At 37.9% G+C, this 18,534-nt stretch overlaps 1 protein-coding gene across 1 annotated transcript; it reads right to left on the bottom strand.

Moving 5' to 3' along the window:
* Positions 1 to 359: 359 nt before the first annotated feature.
* LOC102712940 (COP9 signalosome complex subunit 2) lies at positions 360 to 7,142 on the bottom strand. The gene is made up of 12 exons (XM_006644000.3): positions 6,973 to 7,142; positions 6,791 to 6,883; positions 4,202 to 4,280; positions 3,112 to 3,352; positions 2,961 to 3,035; positions 2,733 to 2,867; positions 1,909 to 2,096; positions 1,747 to 1,815; positions 1,580 to 1,670; positions 1,282 to 1,416; positions 730 to 842; positions 360 to 653 (listed from the first exon to the last, which is right to left on the bottom strand). The coding sequence occupies exons 1-12, from the start codon at positions 6,980 to 6,982 to the stop codon at positions 563 to 565; spliced, it is 1,320 nt and encodes a 439-aa protein (XP_006644063.2). The 5' UTR covers positions 6,983 to 7,142; the 3' UTR covers positions 360 to 562.
* Positions 7,143 to 18,534: the final 11,392 nt, after the last annotated feature.

Here is an 18,534-nt window from a genome sequence, read left to right as displayed (position 1 = left end):
AGACAGCTGACATTTTCTACTTCTTGCAAGTTGCAACTTGGCACGTTCGGACGTTCGGTTCTCCGCAGTTATTTGTAGCTAAATTGATGCCTGGATTAAATTACTCGTATGCTAGCTCCGTTTCTAACAGTTCATTATCAGAAATGGTCTGGGAGAAAAGAGCATGATATCCTTCATTAGATTAGTGGGAAATAAGTGGAAGAATTTTGAATGTGTGGTGGTTGGTCCGAGAAACAATACTCTATGAATACTAATTATGTTGTAAATTTTGAAGCCTGTAAATGTTTACATTTAAGAAAATATAGTTTCAGAGGTTGGAAGTAGCCAGTTAGCAGACAGATTCAGTTCAGGACAAAATGTTTACATGGCGCGCAAAAAAGGAGTGGGATATAATCCGCCAAACGGAGTACCGGGTTTTAATTAATACACAGACGGTTGTTTTTCTTTACCCATCCAGGAGCCTATCTCAAATGTGTAATGTACGCACCAAAACACTCGCTGCATTTACCCACCACAACAAAAAACAAGCAAGCAGGCAGAGGTGCCCAGGCATCCTGCTACCTCACCCAACCCTGTTGGACACCGTTTGATAGATGGACTTCAGCTGTGTGTTCCACTTGTCTATGGCTTGGTATTTCCTCATTCCCTTTGACCTGCAAAATGCAAATCGGATCACATTCAGAAAAATCGATCATGTAGAACATTGTGAAAAACATGGGGAATACGCACCTGTCACCGCGTTCTAGTAGCTTGTTCACCTGATCTATGTGACCCTGGATGCGGTTATCCAGAATGAGCGAGACCAAAAGCTGCTCCACATCCTTTTCTGGGAAATTTAGCTCCTACATGCAAAGCATTGATACAACAATAGATGCTAAGATATATGTACACTGTAAAAAAGGCAGACTTCACAAAAAGTAGACCTCCATGAGGAGCAGCATAAGGTATACTGTGATTTTAAGCGCACATGATTTCAATTGAAGTGGCATCACCTAGTTTTGGCACACAACAACAGAAAGATCAAGCTTCAAACATATTTCTTTCAATTTCCTAAAATAGCACAGGTATATACCCAGGTTCCATGTTACTAACAATTTTCATACAGCATTTGTTATCACTTATCACAGGAAATTTATCGTATTCTTCTGGTGTTAGAGAAAATGCAGATTGCCTGGTGTTGGGCAAAGGACAGATCGTCAAGATAATAAAAATCTTAATCTTTAACTCACATCAAGTTTCGTCAGCAAAATTTATTATGAACATTTAAGTGAGAATAATCACCTGTGAAATGAATGGAATCCTGATTCTTGTATATGGCTTAATAAGCTTGAGCAGAACTTGAGTTCTAATGTTCTTCAATAGGTCCTCAATGTAATTACGGATGAAAGGGTCATCCATTATTGTTCTTCTATTGCTCTGAGTTTTTTAATGTAAAAATCACATCAGAAATTCAGAATCAGTAAACAGAATGAAAAGCTTAGAGTAATTGCAGAGAATAACAAAATGGATACTGTTTAAGAACAAATAGCTTAGAATTATTGCAGAGAATAACAAAATGGATACTATTAAGAACAGTGACCTTTAGGATCTTTTCAAATTCCATTATGTCATTCTTCTGATATGCTGCAATCAAGTTTGTCATGGCGAGGATCTCAGGATCATTTTTGTACCTGAAATCATCAAAGAATTACAGGGTGGCATGAAATGAAGATACATGATTTAAGAGAGGGTAGTCAAATGTCTTACGGCTTGGCCTCTTGCCCATCAAAGGGATTCACTTCAGATTCCATCAACATATTTGCAAGAACAAGATATCTGAAAAACAGTACAAAAAAAAAGGATGAGGGGGTTCTAAATATATCAGTATATGAGGTTAAGATGGAAAACAGATGCAGATGATTTGATTACTTCAGGCACTGAATTCTCCGTGGATTGCCAGCTTCATCATAGTTTTTGAATGCTTCAAAGAAATCAGTTGCAGCATCTGCCCACTGTCTTTCAGCCATGTGCATCTTTCCACCACATTCACGAATTATACCCATGATTCTTGGATGAGGTATTGCTGATTTGATGGAAAGAGCCTTCGTATATAGTTCCTGCAGCAAAGGTTCACTTCAGAAAGTGCATTTCGTTTTAAAACAGCCTATGGTAGGATTTTAGCATGGTATAACCCAATATGGATCAACATATGAACATAGTACTATGAAATGAAATAGGCTAAACACGATTAACGATGCTCAAACATATATCCAAGAGATGTAAAAAGACAGGCTGCGCTTTCTAAGTTTCATTTTTTAAAGATGTAGAAAACCAAAAAAATTATCGAGGAAGTTGTGTATAGTCAGTATATTATCTGATTTTGGATAAGCATATTATTGCAAATTATAATTGTATACAATGGAAAATATCCCGGTATCAATCACATAATGACCTACCCAAATTATTTTGTCAGCTCACCTTAAATATAATTTGTTGAAACAAGCAACTATCCAAGAAGTTAGTAGGCAAATGCATGTCACTTAGTACATCTAACAAATGCTTTAACAGCAATAAGCAAAAGGATGAGAAGTTATCTTACATTTGCGTATTGGGAGCAGAAAACTGTGGTCTCTAACAAATATACAGCTAGAGTACTGCAAAATTAAACAACTAATACAAAATATTGAAGGGTAGTAACCTGTTTTCCATTGAAGAATCACATGTAAAAAGATAATAGCAGGCAAATGTTTTACCTTGAGTTTTTTGTTGTTCTTTGTTTCAGTGTACATTTGGATCTCAATAGCATAGACTTCCAAAAGTTGTGTGCCTTTCTTCTGATCATCAGAACCATCTTCTCTTTGACATGATTTATGCAGTTCCTTCAGAATCTATCATGAAGAAGTTAAAGAGCAAAATAATTAAAGTAATCACTGCAGAATATGTAAGGAAAAACCATTGACAAGAGAAACTTGTATAACCACCTTGCTCATCCGACCATACTCCCCCATGTCAAACCAAATTTTGCAAAGCTTCAGATTTGTTTTAAACCATAATCTCTGCACAGAAAAGAATAACAATGTATTGAGAACAATCTTTTGGTACATAAAAGTTTGGATGAGGCAAGAATCCAACCTCATTTTTTGCCTCTTCAAGTGCTTTCAGTGTTGTCTGATAGAATTCTTGCAGAAGAGAGAAGTTTTGACTAGCTGATCCAGAGACAAAATCCATTATGTTGTTTATACATTTCTCACTGTAGTTACGTGTCACGGCAGATTTTATGTATGTCAGCATCTCCCTATAAGCATCCATCATTTCTTTGTACTTCACAAGTCGATAATACAGCTTCACTGTTTGTTTCAGAGCTTTGAATCCCCTATAAGAAAAAAGTTACAGAAATGACATCAGAAACCAAGAAATGAGTGGTTGTTGAATATAAATCAATGAAGTGGCCAGATGAAGCTATCTTTTTTTATTTTAAATTGTAAGAATTAAGACAATTATCTTGGCATTTTTTAGTAACAGAATATAAAATTTATCTGATTGAAAACCTTTGCAGCATACAGGCACTGTGCTAGCATCAAAAGCATATCAGTACATGAAGGTATGGAGTTCCTGAAGCTTAATAACAGTTAGCAAAGCTCACACATAAGATTGAGCATGTTCATCATTCATAAAGACAGTTGGATGCCAATAAACTTTAGAGTTCATATTGTCCTGGAACTCTATATTGCAGATGGAACAATAACTAAAAACGACACCATTATACCTATATGGTTGATCCCCAGTAAGTGTAGTTCTTGCTAAATCTTTCCCTGGTGAAAGCCACACCATCCCACTTATTCTCTAACTTTAAATGATTATTCAATGGTGTAGACGGGTGTTTAATTCATTCTGCTAAGCCCAGGATATTATACAAGCCCACAAGCAAATATCCCACATTTTGTGAACCGCCCAGAAGGCAAGGGTTTAATGTCTAACCAACAGTATGCCCACAGACGTTCAAGAATGAAATATAGAATGTGAAAGCTAAAAATGCAGCATCATCAGAAAGAATGTCTTCAATAATATATTTCTTTCATTTTGCAGCTGTCATATAATTTGTTGAAAATGACACTTTCCCTGTCATATAATACAAACTTGGCTCCTAATCTCCTATATATTGCTGTCAATTTCCACATCATGGAGTAGCAACTAGTATAATGTTAAAACTTAAAAGGCTTACCATTCAGCCTTTTCAGGCTCCATGCGTACTACTTGATCAAAGCCAGCAAGTGCACCCTCAGGGTCTGTCTCGACCATACCTGTAATAAGATGTTTGAGCAATATCATACAGCAGCATATGCATAAATAGCATTTGTCTCTGTAGTAACAAAAGATGAATGAGTTTATGCAAGAATCACCATGCTCCCATCTCACAGATCATACAAAGTGGTTTCGTTTCATAAATAAGAAGTAGGAGTCACCACAATTCAAACTTCCTCTCTTGATTTTTGTAGGGCATATTTTATTTTGAAGAAGACTTCAAGGTTAAACTTTGACCATTCATTTCGCATGAAATATATTTTTAATAGCTATTAAACTAATATTTTTAAAATATATTGAAAATATGAATGCACTGGTGTATTTCTTACACTAATAGTATTTGTAATTTGAGTAATCACTGGTCAAAATCTAAAAAATTTTACTTTTTAACATCAACATATATATACTCATTTAAAACAAAGTAGTGGTGATGACAGTAAATCCGTAGCAAAGCAAAGGCGTTCAGCCAGTGCCTTAGAAAAATCAACGTAGTAGTATTTTTCATTTTTCTACTAGATAGCACTTGTGTGATTAATCTGGTTCAATTGGTCATCATGAGACAAATGGCAACAACTGTGCTTGAGGATGCCATGGCATCCAACCATGCACCTTGGCATCCCCAAGGCGAGGTAAAGTGTGGTAATCCGGAGTACCAGAGAATACAAGCAAAAAGAAGAAATCGAGCTTACCAGAGCAAAGGAGAAGTATCATTGTATCAATGAAGACAGTGATGACACTGCCAAGTTAATAGTGCCATCTTCCATTCTTCCCTCTTCTTAACCATCTGCTCTTCTATACTTAATCCGCCATAGGCCAGTTGTTCCTTCCCCCGACTCAGCTACTTCATTCTCTAATAGGCTTGTTGTACCCGGTCTTGCTATTGACTCCCTAGCTAGCTCAGAAGGAATGCCTAACTCTGTTGGGACAGATTGGACAACTTTTGCTAACGCCCCCTCCCTCACGCAATCACGTGACACTGCCAGCTGATCAAGGAGCCCACCCAGGAGCTCGGTATGGATGGCAAATGTTTTCCTGGGTGACCACCTAGATGGCTACAGCAAGGTGAGCCTCTGCCAGCACCCTCATATGAAACTATGAGAAGTGGGAGCCTTCTTTCTAAAAATGACGCTTTTGGGCACAGGCAGCCTATATAATATATCCCATTGCTTTCCTCTTGCACACCACTGCACTATCTCAGGTATATCCACGGAAAGAAGGATTTCATAGAATTTTTTGTTTCCTTTTTTTCTGGATCCCATGCAGTCCATTGTTCCTATAACTATGGATAAATTTCCCTACCTATATGGTTGCTGTCTACGAGCGCAATTGCTAAAGAAACTTTAGTTTCCATATCAGTAAAGTGGAGCATAGTGCATAGTACTCTTCGATGCTTTGAGGACAATTGCTCAGGCCCCTTCCTCGATTTTTCCCTTCCCTGATTGAAAAAATGAACCACCACCTGCCTGGCACTATATGAGCTTAGGTATGACATGCAGGCCAGACCTGCTGCGCCTAGGTTCTTAACTAGTTAACTGCCAGAGTGAAGAAAAGGGTGGGTCGGCATTGTCTAGGTGGTGCCACAACAACCATGATTGGGTTTGTGCAAACATGTCATTTTTTTCTTTTGAGGAAAAAAGATAGTACTAAATCCGCCCGCTAAGATTATGCGCATAAATTCGTGAAGCCCTCTGTGTATAACTTGCGACAATAATTCAACCTCCTTAACTGAGAAGAAGGCTATAAAATTCTACATTGATCTATAGATGAAAATGGTGAATTCCAAGAAATCATTGATCCTGGCATTCATGTAGTCATGAGTCATGTAAATTATAACAATGAAGATTATCATTCATAGAAGTGGAAACTAAGTTATTTTAATAAACTACTTCTTTCCAAATGTTCCATAAACATAAAGGCTTAGACAGTTCAATAATTCAAGAAAATGATGCACATGGTTGGCTAACTCTTTGTATTTTAATAGTGGCATGATCTATAAGAGCATGGAACAACAATTGTTGGGTATTTGGTCTTCTTACAAATTAAATTTCCCCTTTAGTTGGAAAGCATTTTTTTCATGGGACCAAAAATTTGGTCTCAATAACAAAAGTAACAGTAGGCTAACCACACAGTTACACAAACTACTTGAAATCAGTGGAAGTGAACAAGAAGTACTTTTGCTTTCTTCCAATTCCAATCCAGAGTATTTGAAATATTTGAAAATACTTAACATTTTCACTGGCACACTAGTTGACATAAATGACAGTTTTCTCGGCAGTTCTCCACCATACCCCATCAACAGAGTCACAGATAAAGTGGCAATCAGACGCAAAATCACTACGTATGCGTCGTAATTCAAAACGGGACCCTCGGAGAACCACTAAAAACCAGGGATTACGCAGCAAGCAAGAGGCTGGCACACAATCCTAGTTGTCTCTCTTCGAACACGATGCTACCACACTACACAAGGTTAAAAAAAAACGGAGCTGGAAGATGGGCAACCGAACCGAACCTTTGGAGTTGTAATACTGGTTCTCTATATCGACGTCCTGCTCCTCGGGCTCGTCGTCCGAGTACTCGAACCCGTAGTCCTCCATGTCCGCATCTGAAAGGGAACCGATCACACCGCGAATAAGGGGGGGCGCGGGGAAACGACAATCCAGCGAGGGCACAAATCGGGAGAGCGAGGTTTACCGGAGCCCATGGGGAGGGGGCGGCCCGCCGCGGCGGAGATGAGGCCACCTGCGCGGCGACGGAGGAGAGGAGAGGAGGGGGAAGGGCGAGGGGCGAGAGCTAGGGTTTCTGCGAGGTCAGGGTTTGCGATTCCGGAGTGGGGCGGGGAGAGAAGAGGAGGACGGAAGGGAGGAGGGATGCCAACTTTTGCGTATAAGCACCTGGGAGGATGAGGTTTTAACACACGATGCTACTCTGTATTATAATTCGCATTATAAGAATTTATGTATTTATCTGAATTCATTCGTACATTAATTTATATATTTCGTATATGGAAATGAATTATTACCGCACATATAAATATAGACAAAGTCAAAAGTCTTATAATATGAAATAGGATGAATAGTATCCAAATGGATAGATAGAGCAAAATCTCTTTTGTGTGTTTCTCTTTCCCTAGATATTGTCATGTTGTGGTTTTTTTTACGAGACAAGCACAAATGCATGTCGACAACGAATTTGGGTGCACGCACTCATGCACATCTCTTCCACACAAGAAGCATTTTTTGTTTACAAGATAGCACATACTTCAACTCACAATAAATCAACATCTAAAAACAAAGACTAAAACAGTAAGTTTGGAAATATTAAAAAGGTAGTATTATTGGTTACAGTTCATGCATGTAAAAAATGAAATACAATTAGTACATGGGCTCGGTAGAAAATTCAACTAACTCAGTATTTCTAAACTTTAATTACTATAGGCAAAACCGAGTTGCACAAACTTAGTACATAAAAACTAGCGTCTTTACCTATTTACACTTTTCACATGAAAAATAACTCATGTACCAATATAAAGTATGCTTATCCGCAGGGTGTAAATAAGAATTTGAGGTCTTGGTGCAAAATAGACAACTAGGCCTCATAATACTATGTCAATGGTGGTGGTGCTCACCTAGGTATGAAAAAATATATAATGAGAGTAAAAACGGAATATTTAGTATCTAGGACGTGCATTTTCATAGTCACTATAAACTACAATGCTTTGAGGTTGTCCTGATTATTGTTCAACATTTATCGGTACCAAAAGAAAATAGGCAAAATTTGCTACAGGGCATCAAAAAAAGTGTAATTAGCCGGTGAATACCATAAGATCACGAATTTGCTACAGGGCACCATAAAAATATGATAATTAGTTGGTAAACACTCCAACTATTATTTTATTAATTTCAGAGTCAAAAATTTTAAAAATGACAAGATTGTCCTCGGTGGCGGGGTCACCGCCGCCCTCACCGTAGCTGGGTTGCTGCCGCTGCCGCCTACTCAGTCGCCCTATAGGCTAGGGTGTGTCGCCGAGACCGACAGGGTTTGGTTCGACTGAACCCAGTCGGTATAACAGGTTTGCCACCAAGGGCAATCCCGTCATTTTTAAAATTTTTACTTCAAAATTAATAAAATAATGGCCGAAGTGTCTACCAGCTAATTACGATATTTTTATGGTGCCCTGCAGCAAATTCATGATCTTACGGTGTCCACTGACTAATTACACGTTTTATCGATGCCGTGTAGCAAATTTTGCCAAGAAAATAAATGTGTTATAGCCAAATTAGTAGGGTGAGAGGAGAACTTTTGAGAACTAGAACAAGAGATCTGAAAACAAGTTTAAACAATGTGCAATGACTACTGCTAAGAACCTTTTAATTGCAATTTTTTTACCTTCCTCCTCATTTATCTTTTCAATTTTTTTCTTTTCTCTTCTCTTTCTTTATTTTCTTTCTCTTTCTTCTTCTTTTTCTTTTCTTATTTTCCTATCCCTTATTTCCCTTCTCCTCCGTTTAAGCCTTATATATAGGGTTGGCAACAAGGCGGATTAAGACCAGATTGGTCAAGAACAGCCCTAACCCCGACGAGACCCCATCCCCATTGATGACATGTGGCACACACATGGATGTGGCAGTTGCATGACGGCGTGTGATAGGCGCTAAGGCGACAGCCACACGAGGGTGCGGAGGTGAGCGTACGGAGCCGATGTGATGGAGTGGGGATAGGCACGCAAGAGTGAGAAGGCATCGAGGACACGGAGGCGGCTGACATGTGAGGGCGCAAGGAGGGTGCAAGCATAGTTGAGGTGAGGGGCAGTGGCGTTGGAAGTGAGTTGAAAATTGGAGAAATTAAGGTTAGCTAGTGTCGAAGAGTTTATATACGATGCTCTGTCAACTAAATGCTAAGATGCTGGGCCTATTGGCCTTCAAAAGTAATTTTTTAGTGGACTAATACATTTTGGGTCCGTGGGGAAAATATTTCTTGCCCCTCCTCGACAGATCCCAGTCTCGGCAGGGAAATTTATCAACCCTACTTATATATAGTGTAATTATGGAATAGTGAACTCAAATTGAATTGGACGTGAATTTCATATCCTATTTAGACGAAACATATGCTTGTTTTCTTATTTAAAAGAATAGAAATGAGATCCTAGCACTATTGCGATTCTATTTTATTGTTTATTGAATTCTACTTGGATTTTTTTAAAATAAAATAAGTTGCTCCATATGTCATCAGTCCCGGTTAAATTGTGTCATGCACTTCAAACCCCCTTGAGAAAAGATCAAGCAAGTTGTGGGAATTTGCCAACCCTACTTACATACTATGCAATTCTAGAACGGTGAATTGAAATTTAATTGGACGTGAATTTCACATCCCATACAGTGAAACATTTTTTTTAAAAAAATAAGTAGAAACAAAATCCTAGTGCCATTGTGATTTTATTTTTATTATTAATGTTATTTCTACTTGAATGTTTCAAAGAAAAAAGCTAACTTGCTTTGGGCATTAGGACCATGCAAGAAAAGATCAGACTGGTTCTCTGAATTTTACATCCTATATTTAGCTGAAACATCTAATTATTTTTTCTTTAGAAAGAGTAGAAACGAAATTCTAACGCTACACTGATTCTATTTGATTCTATTTTTGTTATTAATTATATTTCTATCTAGATTTTTTAAACAAAAGTAAATTGCTTTGTGTTGTCATCAGGCCCCGCGAGAAAAGATCACGACGAAAAAATTAACCCCGCGAGCTGACGCTGGCTAGCACAAGAAAAAAAAAACCGCCAAATAAAGAGCCGGAAATTAACACCACGAGCCCAGGAAAAAAATTAACCCGGCTCGAGTGAAATTGAACGTGTACGGATTGGGTAGAAAAAAATTAACCCGGCTCGAGTGAAAAAAAATTAACACCACGAGCGTTGAATTTTAGCGAAAATGCCATAACGACCTGACGCGATTAGGATTAACTACGAAATCAATTTGGCCCACCACTCTAAACGAAATTGGCCCACCTCTTTTCCAATATTGAATTCGACCCATATATAATTTAGCCCAATTCTGGCCCACCACTTTCCTCGATTGAATTTGGCCGATCAGATAATTTGGCACATCTCATTTCTGAAGGGGAATTCGGCCCAAAAATAAAATTAGCCCAACTTTTTTCTACGGAATAATATGGTCCAATGATAAAATTTTCGAGGGGAAATCGGCCTAGAAATAAAATTGGCCCAATTTAGTCCATCTCCTTCCTGTCTTGAATTTGGCCCATAACAGAATTTGGCCCATTACATTTTCTTGATTGAATTTGACCCATCGGATAATTTGGCCCAATTGTGGCCCACCTTCTTCCTCTCTTGAATTTTACCCATCAAAGAATTTGGCCCAGCACATTTCCTTGATTGAATTCGGCCTATCCAATAATTTGGCCCATCTCATTTAAGAGGGAGAATTCAGCCGAGAAATGAAATTGACCCAATTTTTTCATTGATTATTACGGCCCAATGGTAGAACGTTCGATGGGAATTCAGCCCAAAATTGAAAGAGGCCCAATTTTGGACTACCTCTTACTTCGCTTGAATTCGACCCATCAGACAATTTGGTCCAAATTCCGCCTGGCTTTTAGTGGGCTGACTTCTCGGTGCGCGGGCTGCTAATCTCATAAGCGGGTTAGTTTTGTTGTGGGCTACGGCCTTTCTGGCCTATTTGGTTGTGCCATTGAGAGGAGTCTTGGCTGAGAACGAGAGTGGTAAGCAGGACGAGTACTTTCAGGTGCATCCGCCGTTGGGACGGAGGAATTTGGTAACGATTTGTTCTCTCTAATCCATCCGGCTCGAATTATTACTGTCCAGATGCGCCAAGGTTAAGAGGAAAAATCATCTCTTCTTTCAAATTTAGTTCAGTGCATATAAATTGTTAGGACATACTCCAAATCTCCTTATGCAAACGTTTCATATACGAGACTTTGAAATTATCTTATCATAGATTTTTGGTATGTTAGAAAATATTGTTCCAATTTGAAACATTTTTTATATATTATACTTTATATAAAGATAAATATATACAATTTAAATTATAAAATTACTACGAATATGTAATATATATCTTTAAAATCAAATTTCAATCACAATTTTTTAATCGCACCGTTAGAACACGACAATAATACCATGACACCAATAACTAATCCTAACCCTTAAACTAACACTAACAAAAAACTAAACTCATGCTAATCCAAAACTACCTCTGTAAGGGTGCCACCAGCAAAATGTCCATCTCCCTACCCGCCCCAGGCCATGCGCCAGAAATATTGTGCTCTCCCCCCTTGCGCCCTTACAAAGGGCGACAAGGGGCTAAAGTGCAAAATTACGCCCGTGCACTAACGGTCGTCGCCGCCGCCCTATTTCCGTCTATCGCATCAGCTATCGTGCCTTCCAGAGGACATTTTATAAGACGCCCTCTCGAAGGGCGCGAAGAGGTTAGATTTGTAATATTTTTTGAATGAACATCTAGGTCTATAAATATTTTTAAAAATAAAATAATAAATCTATATTTTCGGTTGAGGAATTTAGAATATAATGGAAAAATTGTCCATGCGTTGCACCGGTTCAAGTTAATTTTAATTGCGTAAATTAAAATAAGTTTTGATAATAAAATGTTCATCGAGTCAGGAATAGTAAATTCTTGTCTATGTACAATTGAATTGGGAAACATACATTGTATTAGAAAGCTTATAATTGAGAATAGAAAATTATGCTCAACGTCGAAAACAAATTAAATAAGACATATGCTCTTTTGACAATAAAGTGAGACAAAGGTACACAACCTGTCATGTCATTTTCAACAAGTTCTCTGGATCCTACTCCCATTGATTTATTTTATTTGGTGTAAATATTCAATTTTAAACAGTGCGTGACGACCACTGCTAAGAACCCTTTAATTTACCTTTTTTATCTTCCTCCTCATTTCCCCTTTCAGTTTGTTACTTTTCTCTTCTTTTTTTATTTCTTTCTCTTTCTTCTTCTTTTCCTTTTCTTCTTTTCCTATCTCTTTTTCCTCTTCTCCTCCTTATATATAGGGTTGGCTATGAGTTGGATTAGGACTGGATTTACGAAGAACGGCCCCAACCTTGATGAGACCCCCCTGACCAGGGCCATATGTGTGGACGGCACATGGCACAGATATGGAGGTGGCAGCTGCGTGAGGGCATGTGATGGCCCCGTGAGGGTGTGGAGGTGAGTGTGCGGAACTGATGTGAGGGGTAGGGATAGGCACGTGAGGGTGAGAAGGGAGCGAGGAGACGGAGGCGACTGGCATGCGAGGGCACAAAAGCGGGTGCAAGCATAGCTGAGGTGAGGGGCAGCAACGTTGGAACTGAGTTGAAAAGTGGAGAAATTAAGGTTAGCTAGCTAGGGTTGATGGGTTTTATATATGATGCTCTGTCATATGAGATATTGGGCATATTAGGATTTAAAAACAGAAATTTTAGTGGACTAATACATTGCAAGGCCGTGGGAAAATATTCCCCTCCCCCTCCTCAGCAGATCAATTCTTGGCGAGTAATTTGCCAACAGTACTTATATGTTATGTAATTATGATGGAATGGTGAATAGAAATTAATTGAATTGGACATGAATTTTACATCTATTCAGGCGAAACATATGTCTGCCTTCTTATTTAAAAAAAAAGTAGAAACAATATCCTAGCGCTATTGCGATTCCATTTTTATTGTTAATTGGAATTAATTGGATTTTTTTAAAACAACAGAAATTGCTCCATGTGTCATCGGTCCCTGGTAAATTGTGTCATGCGTCGTCGAACCCCGATCAAGCCAGTTCTGGGAATTTACCAACCCTACTTATATATTATTCAATTATGGAACGATGAATTGAAATTGAATTGAACATGAATTTCACATCACATAGAAAAGTAGAAACATAATCCTAGCGCCAATGTGATTTTATTTTTATTGTTAATGGTATTTCTACTTGAATGTTTCCAACAAAAAAAAACTAAACTGCTTCGGGCATTAGGCCCATGCGAGAAAAGATCAAACTGGTTGTCTAAATTTTACATCCTCTTCAGTCGAAACATCTAATTATTTATTCTTAAAAAGGTAGAAATGGAATTCTAACATTAGTGTGATTCTATTTTTATTATTAATTATTTTTATTTAGATTTTTTAAAATAAAGGTAAATTGCTTCGTGTGCAATCAGACCCAGGGGAAAAGATCATGTCGAAAAAAAAATTAACCCCGAGAGCTGACGCTGGCTAGCACAAGAAAAAAAAAATTAACCCCGCCAAATAAAGAGCCGGAAATTAACACCACAAGCGCAGGAAAAAAAAATTAATCTGGCTCGAGTGAAATTGAACGTGGACGGATTGGAGAGGAAGAAAAATTAACCCGGCTCGAGTGAAAAAAAATTAAGCCAGCGCAGAAAAAAAAATAACTCCAGGAAATGCCAACGACCTGACGCGATTAGGATTAACGCGCAATCAATTTGGCCCACCGCTCTAAACGAAATTGGCCCACCTCTTTTTCTCAATTGAATTCGACCCATATATAATTTGGCCCAATTATGGCCCACTACTTTCTTCAATTGAATTTGGCCCATTATATCATTTGGCCCATCTCATTTCTGGGAGGAATTTGGCCCAAAAATAAAATTGGGCTAATTTTGGACAACCTCTTCCTCGATTGAATTTGACCCATAAGAGAATTTTGCCCAATTTTGGCCCACCTCCTTGCTCTCTTGAATTTTACCCATAGGAGAATTTGGCCCGGCACATCCTTGACTGAATTCGACCCATGGGATAATTTGGCCCATCTCATTTCTGAGGGAGAATTCAGCCCAGAAATGAAACTAACCCGATTTTTCTGTGGATTAATACGGCCCAATGATAAAAACTTCTTATGAGAGTTCGGCCGGGAAATGAAATTGCCCCAATTTTGGCCCACCTCTTACCTTGCTTGAATTCGACCCATTGGACAATTTGGCCCAAATTCTGTCTAGCTTTTAGTGGGCTGACTTTTCGCTGGGCTGTCCTGTTGTGGGCTTCAAGATGGGCTGCCTGTGAATCCGGTAAGCCGGCTGCTAATCTCATCAGTGGGTTAGGTTTGTTGTGGGCCACGGCCTTTCTGGCCTGTTTGGTTGGCCCATTTGTTTGGTGGGCTGCATGTGTGGTTCGCGTGAGAACGAACTGTGTGGGAAGCAGGACGCGTATTATTATGCCCTTGCAGCTCAGTCCGCCGCTGGGACGGAGGAAGAACTTGGTAACGATTTGTTCTCTTTAATCCATTCGGCTCAAATTATCCATGTCCAGATGCCCTAAGATTAAGAGGAAAAATCATCTCTTCTTTCAAATTTAGTTCAGTGCATATAAATTATTAGGAAAGACTCCACATCTCCTTATGCAAAATTTCCATATATGAGAGATTTTTCTAAATTAGAAATTCGTATGTTTGAAAATATCGTTCTAGTTAGAAACACTTTCTATATATTTTACTTTATATAAAGATAAATATATACATTTTTTAATTATAAAGTTACTATGGACATACAATATATATCTTTAAAATCAAATTTCAATCATAATATTTTAATCACACCATTAGAACACCGACAATAATACGACGATAGCTAATTCTAACCCTAAACCTAACCCTTAAACTAACTGTAACATAAATTTAAACTCATACTAGTCCAAAACTCTCTCTATAAGGGCGCCTAGGACGCCGCCTGCAAAATGTTCATCTCACTGCCCTCTCCCAGGCCGTGCACCCAAAATTTTGTGTTTCCCAACTTGCCGTCCATATATAGGGCGACAAGGGGCTAAAGTGCAAAAATAATGCCTGCCTACTAATGTTCATCGCTGCCGTCCTATCTCTGTCTGCCACATCAGCTATCGCACCCTTCCAATAAAACGCCCTCTCGAAGGGCGCGCAGGGGTCAGTTTTGCAATAACTTTTAATGAAAATCTAGGTCTATAAATATTTAAAAAAAAATAAAAAAACAATATTTTTAGTTGGGGAATTTAGAATATAATAGAAAAATTGCCCACGTGTTGCACCAGATCAAGTTAATTTTAATTATGCAAATTAATATAAGTTTTGATAATAAAATGCTCGTCGAGTCGAGAATATAAATTCTCGTCAACGTACAATTGAATTGGGAAATGTCCGTTGCATTAGAAAGTTTAAAATTAAAAATAGTAAATTATGCTCGATATTGAAAGTTAAACAAGATAGGTGCTCTTTTGACAACGAAGTAAGACAAAGGTACACAACATGTTATGTCATTTTCAACCAAATTCTCAGGATCCTATTCCCATTGATTTTTCTTATTAGGTGCAAATATACAATTTAAACTGTGCGCAATGACCACTGCTAAGAACCCTTTAGTTACCTTTTTTACCTTCCTCCTTATTTCCCCTTTTATTTTTTTTTCTGTTCTGTTCTCTTTTTTTTTGCCAACCCTACTTATATATCTTGTAATTATGGAACGGTGAATTGGACTTGAATTGGGCATGAATTTTACATCCTATCCAAGAGAAACATATGCTTGCTTTCTTTTTTTTTTAAAAAAAAAGTAGAAACGAGATCCTAGCGCACTATTGCGATTCCATTTTTATGGTTAATTGGAGTTCTAGTTGGATTTTTTTTAAAAAAATAAAGTAAATTGCTCCATGTGTCATCGGTCCCTGGTAAATTGTGTCATGCGCCATCAAACCACCTTGAGAAAAGATCAAGCCGGTTGTTGGAACTTGCCAACCCTACATATATTATGCAATTCTGGAATGGTAAATTAAAATTGAATTGGACATGAATTTCGTATTCCATACAGGTGAAACATAAGGTAGAAACATAATCCTAGAGCCATTGTGATTTTATTTTATTTGCTAATAATGGTATTTCTACCTGAATGTTTCAAAAAATAAATAAAGCTAAACTGCTTCGGGCATTAGGCCCACGGGAAAAAAGATCATACTGGTTGTCTGAATTTTACATCCTATTCAACCGAAGCATCTAATTACTTTTTCTTAAAAAAAAGTAGAAACAGAAATCTAATACTACCGTGATTCTATTTTTGCTGTTAATTATATTTTTATTTAGATTTTTTTAAAAAAAAGTAAATCGTTTTGTGTAGTCAGTCCCCGCGAGGAAATATCATGACGAAAAAAATTAACCGCGCGAGCTGACGCTGGCTAGCACAAAAGAAAAAAAAAGAAGAAATTAAACCCCGCCAAATAAAGAGCCGGAAATTAACACCACGGGCGCAGGAAAAAAAAAATTAAGCCGGCCCTCGAGCCGACCAAAAGAAAAGAAATTGAACGTGCTATGGCCGATGCGTCACGCTGCCTAAAATACGTTCCTCAAGTTTAAAGTATCGCCTTATCCACTGCGCCACCAAGCGGTTTTGCGTGTAATTTGAGCGAAAATTCCACAACGACCATGACACGATTAAGATTAACGGGCGATGCAAACACTTCTCCTGTGTATAATAGTTAAGAAATCAATTTGGCCCACCACTATAAACGAAATTGGCCCAATTAGACCTAGCGATAATTTGGCCCAATTCTAGCCCGTCACTTTCCTCGATTGAATTTGACCCATCAGGTAATTTGGCCCATCTTATTTCTGAGAGGGAATTTGGCCCGGAAATAAAATTGGGCAAATTTTGGACAACCTCTTCCTCGATTGAATTTGACCCATAAGAGAATTTCGCCCAATTTTGGCCCACCTCTTCCTCGATTGAATTTGACCCATTAAGAGAATTTGGCCCATCATATTTTCTTGATTCAATTTGACCCATCGGATGATTTGGCCCAATTGTGTCCCACCTCCTTCCTCTCTCGAATTTTACCCGTAAGAGAATTTGGCCCAGTACATTTCCTCGATTGAATTCGACCCATGTAATAATTTGGCCCATCTCATTCCTGAAGAAGAATTCAACCTATAAATGAAATTGGCCCAATTTTTTTGGATTAATACGGCCCAATGATAAAAACTTCAAATGGGAATTCGGCCCGAAAATAAAATTGGCCCACTTATGGCCCACCTTTTACCTCGCTTGAATTTGACCCATTAGAAAATATGGCCCAAATTACCTCTAGTTTTTAGTGGGCTGACTTTTCGTTGGGCTGTCATATTGTGGGCTATAAATCCTCCGGTAAGCGGGCTGCTAATCTCATCAGTGGGTTAGTTTTGTTGTGGGCCACGGCCTTTCTGCCTGTTTGGTTGGGGCATTTGTTTGGTGGGCTGCACGTGCGGTTCGCCGAATATTTTGGAGTTTTAATTTTACTTTTTACAAATTTAATTTTGCATTTCAAAACATCACAAAAAAAAAAACTCCCGCTGAAGGACGGAAAGGTGACGTGGCAAACGGCCACTCGAGCGCGAGGGATGGCTGAAAACGGTGGCATCGTGAATTTTACATTTAGCCTCTTTCCGCCTTTACAAATAAGAGAGGAGTCTTGGCTGAGAACGAGAGTAGGAAGCAGGACACGTATTATTATGCCCTTACAGTTGAGTCCGCCGCTGGAACGGAGCAAGAACTTGGTCTCGATATGTTCTCTCTAATCCATTCGGCTCAAATTATTCATGTCCAGATGTGCTAAGATTAAGAGGAAAAACCATCTATTCTTTCAAATTTAGTTCAATGCATATAAATTATTAGGACATACTTTATGCAAACTTTTCATAAGACTTTCTAATTAAGGAATTATCTTACCAATTATAGAATTTCCGTATGTTAGAAAATATCGTTTCATTTAGAAACACTTTCTATATATTATACTTTATATAAAGATAAATATAATTTTAATTATAACGTTGCTATGTATATGCAATATATATCTTTGAAATCAAATTTCAATCGTAATTTTTTAATCATGCCATTAGAACACCAACAATAATAACACAACACCAATAACTAATCCTAACCCTAACCCTAAAACTAACGCTAACACAAAACTAAACTCATGCTAATCCAAAACTCCAAATTTTGATTTATATGGCTCAATAAATCCTTCATATCAAAATCTTATAGCACGTAAAATTTCTCCATTTTAAAAGATTTTCAAGCATTTGTTTGAGATTATATATACATATATATATATACACACACAGTGTGATAGAGTACCTACAACTCTCTATATAAAAAATCTACATGGATATAAATATTATATATACACAAAATATTATAAATATAAACTTAATATAGATATATCTTTATACATGTAAAATTTATGCATATAAAATAA

Source organism: Oryza brachyantha, chromosome 1 (assembly GCF_000231095.2).
Source record: "Oryza brachyantha chromosome 1, ObraRS2, whole genome shotgun sequence".
Classification (NCBI taxonomy): domain Eukaryota; kingdom Viridiplantae; phylum Streptophyta; class Magnoliopsida; order Poales; family Poaceae; genus Oryza; species Oryza brachyantha.
The sequence above is the reverse complement of the archived record's forward strand: the minus strand, read 5'-3'. Positions and strand labels throughout refer to the sequence as shown.